We start from the raw sequence: 13542 nt of genomic DNA on the forward strand, positions 1-13542 counted from the left end.
ATTATTTTGCATTGTTAAGACACTACAGTATATCAGATGTTTTTTTCAGTAGGTAGAAGTCATAGATCCTTCCATTAGAATCAGAAGCCTTGGTGACTGCAGGTAGTGGGACAGTGCCGGCTCATGGTTTCCACAATATGACTTGTACAGCAATATCAGCTGCTCTTCTGACTGCCTCACTAGTGTCCATCAGGCATCCTTGGACTATATTCACATCTTGAAGCAGCACCTTACGGCCCTCAGGGGCTTCAGATAGTGTGGTCAGTGCTTTAAGACAGTTGAGTCGCACCCTGCTATGACCATCTGTCACCAAGGCTAGCAGTTTGGGGATGGCTCCACAATGAAAAGCAGCATATTTCCCTGTAGTTGCAAAACAAAAACATTAAGGACTATTAACATTTCCCAAGTCCATGATTAACAACTTAACTTTAATATTTCACACAAGAATGCTGCCTGGACTACTGAGTGTCAGTACTGATTGTTTACTCTAACGATCCTAACTATCTTTATGACCTACCTTGAGTGGTGATAGTGATGTTCATCAAAGCCCCGGCAACATTAGCTCTCACTTCAGCATCACTGTCATCTAGTAACTGTACCAGTAGTGGGACCACATCTTCCTGACACACTCTGTTCTTCCCTTCTCGTGGCACGCTGTGTCATAAGAAAAAAAGCACCAAAAGATGATATATAATCAAGTTACCGCTAATGCAGTTATTGTCTGGAAAACCTATGACTATATTAATAACCCAATTTCTACAGTATAAAATACTGGGTACCAAATGGCAAATAACCATGTTGTTATGGTTGTTTTTGTGACGTTGACAAGGCCTCTCTAACGGTTCAAAAGGAGCCGTTAGAGAGGCCTTGCCAACGTCACAAAAACAACCATAACAACATACGGTAATAAAATCAAAAAGATTTAAAATACATACCACCCACACTTGTTTTAGGGAATGTGGTTAGAGGTATGTCTAGGGGATGGTCCTTTTACAGTTTTGGATTTGTGAATTATTGACGGCAAGGCACTTATTTGGAATTAGATGAATATCTTGTATTTATATATTTCCATTTTTCCAGCTGTTATTCACACTAATTAGGGCTGTAGAGCACTCATACCCAACAAACACTCCAAGCTCCAAGTAAAAACTAGACAAGTCTAGCAACTACATTATTGAAAGTCACATAACAATTTCTCTACACGCAAATATATTTATGCGGCTTTCCGTGGCTAAGCTCTTTTCCCGGACTACCATAACGCAGTAATCACTACATCTGAAGAAGGGACCTCTGAGGTCTTGAAAGCATATGTAGTAGTAGTAGTGGTTCTCTTTGTGATCGTTTTACAATCCTTCAAACTCCCACTTCTTATTTGCAAAGCAATTATGAAGCTATTAGCAGTAAAACAGGTAAACATGGGTAGCTGGTGCCATGAATAGCTAGTTCCTGTTCAAATACAAAACAGATTTAGTCTCCACAAGAAACATACAAGCCAGTTAAACTGTAACCTTTACAGAAAGGAGCCAGGTACACTGACGTGCCATAGGTGTGCCATTTCAGAGGCTATAAATGAAATGTTGACACGCTAAACATCTTGAAGATTTAATTACAGTTTACATTTTCTGCTTACTAGCCATCTCTTAGGTGTTACTCTATTGGGTCCTTAGATGAGAGATATTTAAAATAGTTGAGTTAAAGCAGAGGAATCACTAACCCCCAAATGTAGCAGAAATGAAACCTTGCGCTTGCTCCTTACTAATGGACCTGAAGTGCCAGGGAGTGCCACCTAAAGAGAATATGTGCTAAACAGCTCTCCCAGCAGCTCTCCCAGCAGCTCTCCCAGCAGCTCTCCCAGCAGCTCTCCCAGCAGCTCTCCCAGCAGCTCTCCCAGCTCCTGACAATTGCTGCATGTTCAGATCACATTGCTCTGCATTTGCAGCGAGTTCTGCAACTTACAGGAATGCTCCTTGCTCTGGGATGGGCCCTAAATTTCATGAGGGACCTTTGCAAGTATTCATTATGCAAAGGGCTTAGTTGGCCCATCAAACACTATAGAAATCAAAGCTGAGAACATTAATCTCCGACATATACACTTGCCAGCTAATACCCTTTGCACAAATACCCCAAATAGTCCAGACATAATTAGGGTGGACACATCTGCATATATACACCCTGCAGGAACAGCACACGTAAAGTGCTACTTTGCAATGTGCGGGATGCAAACTTGAGTAATTGATTCCATTCTCTCGGTTTACTCGTCCCACGTATTGTATGGTAGAATGTTACATGTGTTTGGCAGCAACATGTGAAATGTGTTACAGTAGTCTACTACCAGGGTGCATATTCAAGTAACACATGCATACAAGTTTAGGGCAGGTAATGTTGTATCTCCTCACAAAAAACACTATTTTCAATTAAAATCGATTTTGTCAGATCATATCAAAACAAACCTTCTTGCAGCCAATAAATATCAAAGTAACTGAACAATAAGGTTCACTTAAGCTAAACTGGTGATAAAAATGTATACAGATCCCCTTGACACACACTGAAAATCATATAAGACAAAGGCAACCTTTACGGATATAGTTAAAGCCCTCCACATTATCATCATTTGTAATGTAAAGTTTGGTTTTGTGAAGTGAGACACAGCTATGTATTCCTTACAGTGTTGATCAGTGATGGCAAAGGGAGCGTCTCACTTCCGGTCATGTAAAAGTGGTGTACTGCTTGTAAAGAAAAGACAAGGCTCGGATAAACTGTGTGAGGATTCCCCAGCATGTATGAAGTAGTCATGGTGTGATGTATCTCTGTGAATGCATGTGGTTGTGCCTCTTAATCTCCTTTTTTTCATACCCTAAAGCCTGGTGCTTTTTGTCATTTGTTTATTGAACCAGGACTTCCCTTTTGCGTGTTTAATGTACACAATACAGAATATTTCTTCATTCTAACATGGAAAGAGCATTCAATTTTGTATTACTAGTTTTTCTACAATATGTGTGCAAATGCTGTAAAATAACCCAGTTTACATTCAGCAACATTCCCTGATTACAATATGTACCTAGTATATTTTGGAAGGCCACATTACTCTGGCATACACACTTTAATACACACTACACACTTGCACATATATACACATACTTCCTTCTTCCTCTCCCTTGCATCACTAACCATAGGCTCATCCCCGACACACCATACAACACCCACTACATGCGCTGATACCACATACTAACATAAATGCTAATGCAAACACTAAAAACTAACATACACACAAAAACTCTAACACCATACACCAACCCACACTCATGCTAACACCATACATAACAGATACACTAACACCATATACTAACACATACACACTGCACTGCCAGACAATTAAACACACTCACTCACACTCACATATACACACACGCATTCACTCTCCTTCCCTCTCCTGTAATCCATGCAGCTCACATTATATTACATTTATTTATTTATAAAACGCTGGCAGAACCTGACTGCAGGTTACAGTCAGTAGAATAATTCCACATACAAAAACACATACAATAACAAACTGGTGCAAAGGAAAAGAGGGCCCTGCTCTTGTGAGCTTACAATCTAGTTGGTGGTTCAGGGGGAAGTCAGACAATAGGAGATGACTGCTTGGATGGGGATGAGTTTTCACAGAGATTTTGAAAGTTGCGTATGAGGCAGAAAGTCAGCCGGAATGGGGATGGGTATTCCACAGGAGGGGTGCGGCGCGGGTTAAATCCTGCTTTCTGCAGTGGTACTTGGTATGTCGTTTCCCTCCAGTGTAACTCTTAACTGCCCACTTATGAGGAGTCCACTTGGGAGAGGCCACAGCAGCTACATTTCCAAGTGAGGCCTAGGAATTTATAGGGCTGCCTCACAAGTGGTCAGATAAGGTGATTGCATACAGGTCTCACACCTTGGCTAAGAATTGCAATTAAGCTAGTTCACTAGTTCACACAGTGCTTCCTCCTTGTCCCCCTACTTCACACTGTACCCCATCTTCACCGCAGCTCACACTCTCTGTGCAAGCTGAAGCACTGCTGCCATTACCATTGTGAGGTTATGTAACGCATGTCAGCATACGCCTCATGACATTGTATCATATTATTATTTTTAATACTAATGGCCTTAAGGGCAGTGAATTTTTTAATTCATGTTTCTAGTTTTAGAAGTACAATGTATTGTAAAAAATGTTTCTCTTTTTTACTATAATTATTTGCTTATAATGCTTGGGGATCTCTCCTGTAGCATTTGTATGCTACTGATTTCATGGTACCACCACTGAGTTTGAACTAGCTAGCTAGTATAATTTCATTGTACTAAAGTCCAGTTTTTACACAGGTCGCAATATTTGATAAGGAATACCTCCCACAACTGGTGTCCCGCTGTTTTTCATTTCTTGGTAGCTGTGATAAGTGGCAGGGGGCTGAAGATGTGACAGATGTTTTAGCCATAAGCAGCTACTACTTTAATACTTTTACTTTTTCTGCTGCTTTTTAATTTCCCCAGGTGGGTATTTAAAGAAACACAAAAAAAACTAATGTCTAGAAATATGACTTCAAAGAAGAAGGGTAAAAAGAGAGTAATGGTGATATATAAAAAATTCTATATATCTGGGCACCTTTTTGACATAATTAGCATTAAATTATATGGTGCTTGAAGGATAAAATATGATGTATGAAAGCTTGCTGCCCCCATGTGGTTCTACACTGAACTGCAAGCTCAGGCCTTTTCCCTCACCAGATATCCATAAGGGCACAGGCAGCGTTCCTCCGGATGCCAACTAATGGGTGGCTGAGCTTCTTCTTCAGGATGCCAACAGCTCCAGCACTGAGGGCCTGTATAGCATCAACCCGCAGGCAGAAGTGCAAAGTCTCCAAGATCAGCTGCTGAATGTCTTCTTGTTCACATTCCAGTTTGTTCACCAGTTGTGACAGCAGGTCTGATTCCACTAGGGCAGAGGCACCTGCAAAGGCAAACATATATTATTATTTTTACTATTATCTTTTATTTATATAGCGCAAACAATTTACGCAACGCTTCATACAATACATATTTCAAGGGGTATGACAGGACATTGAGAATTGATATATAAAGGATGAATCCTTTCATTGATAGATGCCTAGCGGTAGGGTTACAGGCATTTCTATATTTTAAATGTTTTTGCTATAATAATTGTCACATATACAGTTTCCATATATTTTAGCAATTACAGGCAAATATTAAAACGTGTACGCTGATGCTTAAAAGCTGTTATTTAATGCTTGGTTTGTACATTTAATAACGTGCCAACCATGAATAACACACAGACGTATATATCGCTGAAAACCAGGCAATCCAGAGCATATATAAACTCCTCCTGCTTTTAGTTATAGCTTACAGGACAGAAATCAGGACATGCCCATAACAGTCTGACATTTGCTTTGGATTTTTGCTTACATTCCAATTAAATATATCCCACTTTATCATGTTTTGTTTAATCCATGACTCGGTTGCAATACCCCACTTAAGAACCTAACATGGTATTTATTTATGAAAGTAAAAGTACCAAAACAACCTAGGGTTTTTCTAAATCTTTTTTTTGGTGAGCATATGGCAACATCTATTCTCTAAGACCAGTGAGCATTTTATTTCTTTTTCCTGGAAAATCTCAAATAAATAAGGGTCCCTCCTAACACCTTTAAAACCGAACCAAAGGAAAATGCTTGCCTCATAGCCTCATACAGAATGTGCAGGACAATGGAGCTCCTGAAAGATGGTGTCCGAAAAAATAATATTTGGAATTCTGAGAAAAAATATCTCTTTCCTGTGACAATTGATTTTTACAGGAATACACACTGATCATAGCAACCTTTTGTACCGTGTTTATCAATCCACAAGGCGTGGCTGTAGGCACTGATCATATAGATCCCTCATGAGGTTAACGTGAGAAACATGTCTTTCTCTGGCACTGTGCTGTCTTTATGTACGGTGCTTTACCTGCCAGATACAGATTAGTATTGGTTTGTGTTGATGTATTAAAATTAATTTACATCCTTTTTACCTGTGTCCCAAAGGGACAGTAGTACTCCTTTGGACTTGTTCTGCCCCTTTGCCTAAGGAACACCAACTGCTGGGGGACAACTTTTCCAGGTTTTCTACCAGTACCAAATCAAAATGTACATTTCTTTGACAAAGCTACAGCAGTGTAAGTTTGAGGTAGGTTGTAACCAGGTACAGCATAGCCAATATCTTAGCTGGCTTATTTTGAATGGCTATTGACCGACAAGCTCATTCTACTACATTTACCAACTTACTGTAAGAGCAGGCATTGACCCCAATACATTCCCTTCATTATGATATCATTTACCTCCATGACTTGTTCCAACAGAACTCATCACTATAAAGCACTATCTGGGCCTAGAGAAAAGTCTGTCTCCTTCATTTCCTCCTTTTTTATCGCTCATCCAAAATAAACATTCTCAACAAGATCTGGCCGTATATTGTATGGGCTTCCCAACACACGGCAGCAACGTATCAATTCTTGGATACGGAACATAGATAATTCCTTACATTCCCCCAGCTGTCATGCAATCATTCAGGCTTTTGGCATAAAGGTCTTTAGGGTCCACTTTGCATTGAATGATCATTTGATCTTTGCTTATGCGGGTAGATAAAAAGGAACAATCACAATGAACACAGTGCTTAAGCTAAACGGACCCAACCAGTAATCGCTATGTGTGTGAACAGTTGTGGTATCAGTGCCTCTGTGACATCCAAACACACAGGGGGCTAAACTATCCCTCACAAGGCCAATAGATGATATTTTATTTCCGTTCCTCTAGGACCAGCAACATCTTGCTGTAGCTGACAAATAATTGAGTTTTGGTAGCTGATGGCTACAGGGATTCCTGCTATTGTACAGGAGCATACAGATCCCTCAACAAGTCCCTTGACCTTAGTTCAATAAATTAAATGTCTTTATTCAAACGTGCCTATCTCACCAAAACACACTGGGTCACATTTATAAATGGCAATTTTGTGGGTAAGTTTTACATCTGGAGCAATCTCCATAGCAACCAATGTAACACTCCTGTTGAATGCCCCAAATTTACACGATTCCAGATGAATTGTTTAGTAAAGGGATAACCATTGTTTGTACATTATTATTATTTATTGTTTTTTTATAGCATCATCATATTACAACCTTATTACACATTCCTTGTTGCTGGTGCTAAGACACAAAGCTCTCTTCAACTGCTTCACAGGAGATCGAGAAAGGCTTACTGACCACAAAAGCTTCCCCCCCCCCCAATGAACAAAAGGAATGGTGGATGTTTACGTCTATTAACGTGAAATGCAGTGGTCTTTGCAGACACCTCCTTCTGGTGGATGTTTGAAGACAAGGACTCTCCTCTGCTGTTCTATCACAAGTGACTCTTAAATTGCTTCACAAAACATCTCGAGAGTAATGTCACAAAGGACACAAAAGAAAAAGGAAACCATGATTGTAACATTTCACCGAATACAATTACCATTATTATTTATTGCTCTGTATAGCAGCATCATGCTCAGCAGTGTTGTACCATCACTTGTTGTTTCATAGGACAAGCGCACAGACTTCTTTCCATTTTTACATGTAGGTCTATGCTACGCTGGTGTGTGTGTGTGTGTATATATATATATATATATATATATATATATACTGCTGTAGGTTACCCACCGTATACTATAGGGGTTATGTAAAACAGAGACAAAAGAACAAAAGATTGCAAAAAGTTGCCTTATCACCATAACGACCAATGAAATGGGATCGTCAGTAGGTCTATTCTATTTACGATAAATGTATGATTAGTTTCCTTTCTATTTCAGACTAGGGTAAGCCAAATGGTCTAGTGATAAACTAGCCCAAAGGACGTGTCAGACAGCATGCTTAATGAGCCTATCTGCTCCAAGATATGACACAATGGGGAATGTATGGAAAATCCCCAAAAAGAGCACAGAAAGGCTACAGTCAGGGTGTAAGTGCTTCCTACATTTCACTAGATGGCATTGCATGAATTCCCCCAGAGAGGTAACATAGTAACATAGTTCATAGGGTTGAAAAAAGACCAAAGTCCATCAAGTTCAACCTATATACATATTGTGTCCCTACTGTGTTGATCCAGAGGAAGGCAAAAAACCCTTATGAAGCAGATGCCAATTGCCCCATACCAGGGGGAAAATTCCTTCCCGACTCCAAATATGGCAATCAGAATAAATCCCTGGATCAACATTCTGTCCCTATTAATCTAATATCCATAACTTGTAATATTATTGCTTTCAAGAAACACGTCCAGGCTCCTTTTAAACTCTTTTATTGAGTTTACCATTACCACTTCCTCTGGCAGAGAGTTCCATAGTCTCACCGCTCTTACTGTAAAGAACCCCCGTCTGTGCTGGTGTAGAAACCTTCTTTCCTCCAGCCGTAGAGGATGTCCCCTTGTTATAGATACAGTCCTGGGTATAAATAGGTCCTGGGAGTGATCTCTGTACTGCCCCCTTATATATTTATACATAGTTATTAAGTCCCCCCTAAGCCGTCTTTTTTCCAAACTAAATAACCCTAATTCTGATAATCTTTCTGGGTACTGTAGTCCTTCCATTCCCCTTATTACTCTGGTTGCCCGTCTTTGAACCCTCTCCAGCTCCACTATATCTTTCTTGTACACTGGTGCCAAGTACTGTACACAATAATCCATGTGTGGTCTGACTAGTGACTTGTACAATGGTAGAATTATTTCCTTGTCGTGGGCATCTATGCCCCTTTTGATGCACCCCATGATTTTATTTGCCTTAGCAGCAGCTGCCTGACACTGGTCGCTACAGGTAAATTTACTGTTAACCAAGACTCCTAAGTCCTTTTCCATGTCAGTCGTCCCCAGTGTTTTCCCATTTAATACATATTCCCAGCCTGGATTTTTCTTCCCCATGTGCATAACCTTACATTTATCTGTGTTGAACCTCATCTGCCACATCCCAGCCCAAGCCTCCAACCTATGCAGATCCATTTGTAATCGTGCACTGTCCTCTGTTGTGTTAACCACGTTACAGAGCTTAGTATCGTCTGCAAAGATTGATACTTTACTATACAATCCCTCTACAAGGTCATTAATAAATATATTAAAAAGAATAGGACCCAAAACTGACCCCTGTGGTACCCCACTAGTAACAGTCACCCAGGTGTTTAATCACAGTCAGCTTTCGGGTGACACGATTACAATGTATGAAATGGAATCATAAATCTATATGTCAGGTTCCTGTTGTTTTAATGTTCCAAGCAGTGATAACAGTGTTTTATATCACCTACCAAGCAGTCACTTTTACAACATGTTTATATGTAATCCTAACTGTAAACTACTATTGACTCTGCTGGACACCACCCCGTGGCAACTGAAGTCACTTCCACGGAAATAAAACAATGATTTAACCCACGGCAGGATGACGCAAAAACTAGCCCACGAATGTATAAGACTACGAGCCCATGTGTCAGGTGACAGGACAGACTAGAACTCAGCAGCCCAGATGGCATTTGCCCTTTGTGTCCTTTAGCTAGCGCGGGCCTAATAATAATTATAGAATAGCAGAGTAGTAGCCATGAACTAGTTAATGGGCGGCAAACGAGGATGCTGTCAGCATTAGAGCGGTTTACACGCATGTTCTCTATTGAATCTTCTACCCCAGAAGCCACATGCTTTGGTTGCCATGTGACGCGCTGTAGTGGTTGCCAAGGTAACTGCTCATTCTGTATGATGGAGCAGTATGCGGCCACGTCACATTTCGCCTCACACCTCTCGCTCCCTGTAGGGCACGGGGGGGGGCAGTGCCAATACGCTGCAGACGCGCTGCACCACGCAACTCTTCGTCTAACGGGGGAAATCACGGAGTGGACCTCTCATGAAGTGAAAGGGCCGGGTGGGTTCACAGAGAGCAGACCGGCGCTCTGCATGCTCCACTGCCTTCCTGTCCCCGGGCCAGCGACAGACGCAAGCCCCATTTCCTTTGTGTCCATCTTAAACCTAATATGCAATAATGGGCCGGGTGTTATAAAAAAGAACTTGTACCGTAGTGTGACCCGGTAATTCTGCTGCAGGGAACGCGTTAAAAAGGACTCGTAGCGCTCTCTGTATTATACGGGTCTGTGACAGATGCCCAGCAGGTACGTGGCTGTGGCGGGGAAGTGACTGCACCGCAAAGGACAGCCTCACCCACACTACTAAAAGCCTCCCCACTCCTCTCACCCTGGATCACAAGACTGCTACTGCTCGTTTCCCCTCCTCCTTCCCTCCGTGCCCTCCCGAGTGACAGAAAATCCCCTCCTTTCCCTTGTCTCCGGCTGTAATGAGAACAATCTGAGCACCTCCTCTGTATGACAGGGCCGCCTCGCTCCTCCCTTCTCTATGACAGACAGCCTCTCTCCATTCTTCTCCCTCCTCTTGTGTCACAGGACAGCCTCCCCCTCCAGTATCACAGGGCAGATCACCGCCCCCCCGCCTGCTGTGTGACAGGACGCTCCTTACCGGGTCTCCACACCATGAAGGGCTAATCCAAACGGAAAGACAACACGAAGGGAGCTCGGTGCTGCATCTGCACTCGGAGGCTGCCTGCCCGCAGACGCAAGTGCTGATGCGGGAACTGCTGGATGCATCCCAGAGGTGGAAGCTGCAGTAGGTGAGTAGAGGTTGTGCACTTTACTATTCACACTGACCCTTCCCACAGGGCTGTCATCGCACCCACAGTCCCCAATCTCAAAAGGAATGAAGGAGACAGAAAGATGGCAAAGGGGGCGCAGGGTGCGGCTGTCACTGATCTGCCAGGCAAGGTCTGGGTGCGTGTGTGCATGCATGCAGCGCATGTTACTGTTACTCTGCATGGAGGCATATGTACGTATATACGGGCTACAGGCATAGCTATGGAGAAGACCATGATGACCTTCCCCAGAGATGCTTCACAGCGGCGGCATCTGCTGCGATTCCATCCCCTCCTGAAGCCTCCATTGCCATAGTTGGTTTTGTTTCTCTAGATGTGAAGTGGGATCTGTGTGTTTTTCTTGCCCCCGAACCTGTTTATAATACGGTGCATGATGGCACACCTCATCTGCCTCTCTCGTGGTGACACATTTTTCTTCTGTATAATTGCTGATTACCCTTGCACATTTTGTTTGCATTGGACGCAATGTGTGCAGACCTTGGCGTGTTGGCTGTAACAGATGTTGTGTGTTGCATAGAACATGACACAGATATGGTTCTCTGCTTGGAGTGCAGCAGAATACAACGTGCTAGGGACTGGGGCTGTGAGACACAGTATGCCAGGCTGGTGGCTTGCTTGATATAGGTGAACTTTGATTAGATTTAGGGGGGCACATGGGGGACAGGGACAAAACTAGGGGGGTTATACAACACCGTATATATATATACACATACAAATATACACACACACATTTCTGCAAAACTGAATGTTTCAGAGAGTTGAAAAAAATGTATAATGGCCATTATTTAAAAAAAATCTCATTTCCCCTGTTTTAAAAAAAAAAAAAAATACTCATCATCCATTTTTTAAATATCCAAGTAATTCAGTCATATTAGCAGTATTCCTTCCCATTCAACCCCCACTCACTCCAACAATTGATGTGAATGAGGGATAATGCTAATGTGACTGAATGACTTTGAGAGGTAAAAGAAAATGAATGTTGGGCATTATTTTCCAAAATAAAACAGGGGAGATAAGATTTATTTTATTTGGCGTTTTCTTATTGGATGAGGATTACATTAACTCCCACTCAGTAAATAATCACCAAATAAAATACATCTCATCTCCCCTGTAAATAACACGCAGCATGTATATATATATATATATATATAAAGCACTTTTTTAAGTTAATATTGAACAGAAGGGAGCACACCCTATACCGCTGCTAAGGCTCAGCTGTACTCCACTAATTCTTCACTGCTCTGCTCACTTGCTTGGCTGGCTGTCCTCCACTAATTCTACAACGCTGCTCCTCTAAAGCTGACTGCCTATCCTCGACTAACTTTCCTGCGCATGGAAAGCGTGCAGAGTCTCATATTGTTATAGTCTCTTATATGAAAAAGAGCCTGAAAATCATGCTGCATCTCCACACCGACGACACGTCATAAATACTTGGCGGCTGAAGTTCATAGGCACCGCAAAAGGAGTGTTTGTTGGGTTATATCAGTGCTCCCTCACAGCAACGTGTAAGAAAACAAACACACACAAAAAGTCTCAATTGGGAGGCACATGGGGGGGGCAGGATATTATGTAGGAGGGCGACATGGCCCCCTTTGCCCCCCTAGCAAAGCCACTGCAGGATACCCTGTGATATTTTGCTATGGCAGGATCTTACCATAAAATATACAATGTGTCACGGTTGTGGTTTGCTAGACAGTGTGGCTCTATAGTGTTTCATGGAAGGAGAGATTGGTATGCTTTATGGTATAATGTTCCATAGTGTTATGGGCTGCTGGTCACACTATAAAGTGGCACACTGGTTTTCTAGGTTATTGCCAGTGAGCTGTTGCAATATGGAAGATGTGTTGTTTTCTCTTTTTATCATCATCATGTAATCATCTGTAAAACACTAGTGATTTGAACAATGCAATGCTATAGTGTTGAATTGATAGTTACAAGTCCTCAACAAGGCTCGCTCTCCGAGGTCCATAGACACCCTTGTTCAGTGGGATTGTTGCATGAAGAAGAACAGGTACCACAATGAAAGCAGTATGTATTTGTCTCCCTTAAAGATATAGCAAACCCTAGGTTAGACAGGAGATTAAAGCCAGTTTTATATGTGCACCAAAGAGATTGCAGTCTGAGGGGCCCAGATGTTACCCAAGTGTCCATGATGTATGATTAAGCGAATGCCAGAGGTTTTATGGGTTCTGCCCAGACACAGAGTTGCAGTAATGTGATTTACATGTATACAAATTTGCAAAAGTTTGTTTCTGCATTTAAACTGCTAGGGGCAATTGTAGGTGAACTCCATGGGGGGGGTATGTGTAAAGATCAGATGATAAAAGCACAAACATTGGTTGCTAAGGAGATTGCAATAATGCCACCACTTTGCATTCAAATTACCCTACATTGATCCAGAGTCCAAAAACTGCCTATATGTTGCCCTACGGGGATTTCAATTGGTTTTGGAGGGGTTTGTGATAATACATTTCAACCAAGATGCTTTGATGCGCATTGTGCCAGTAGCATTGGTGGCACATCTGCTAATTAAACTGTCTCCCTTCTGGGAAGGTTGTCTTTCCTTTGGCATGTCCCATTTATTGGACACAAATATGCAATATGATTAAAGCTTAAAATGGCATTGTGGAATTAGAAATAAGAGGGGTGAAATACTCTGACACGAAGGAAGTGCTAAGCACAAGAGCTAGTTATGTTGAAATAATCAAAGATTATGAAGCAGTAAAAGTCCCCTGCTGTGAATTATCGTATACGTAATACCTAACACGTTTTATTAACGCAGGAGAATAAAATCCAGCCGTGATG

General features: G+C 41.8%; 2 protein-coding genes across 2 annotated transcripts in view; one reads left to right on the plus strand and one right to left on the minus strand.

Annotated features, from left to right (window-relative positions):
* The window catches only part of RSPH14 (radial spoke head 14 homolog), a 67317-nt gene continuing 53775 nt past the window's right edge, over positions 1 to 13542 (minus strand). Inside the window, exons 5-7 of the mRNA XM_053470375.1 lie at positions 4750 to 4975; positions 518 to 654; positions 1 to 360 (exon numbers count right to left, since the gene is read on the minus strand). Of these exons, the coding sequence (XP_053326350.1) occupies positions 122 to 360; positions 518 to 654; positions 4750 to 4975 (602 nt within the window). The 3' untranslated portion in view covers positions 1 to 121. The remainder of the gene's footprint in view (positions 361 to 517; positions 655 to 4749; positions 4976 to 13542) is intronic.
* GNAZ (G protein subunit alpha z) overlaps positions 10479 to 13542 on the plus strand; it is a 48537-nt gene continuing 45473 nt past the window's right edge. The window contains exon 1 of the mRNA XM_053470363.1: positions 10479 to 10698. The gene's annotated coding sequence lies outside the window, so the exon portion shown is untranslated. The remainder of the gene's footprint in view (positions 10699 to 13542) is intronic.

The sequence above is a fragment of the Spea bombifrons genome, chromosome 1, assembly GCF_027358695.1.
Source record: "Spea bombifrons isolate aSpeBom1 chromosome 1, aSpeBom1.2.pri, whole genome shotgun sequence".
Classification (NCBI taxonomy): Eukaryota; Metazoa; Chordata; class Amphibia; order Anura; family Pelobatidae; genus Spea; species Spea bombifrons.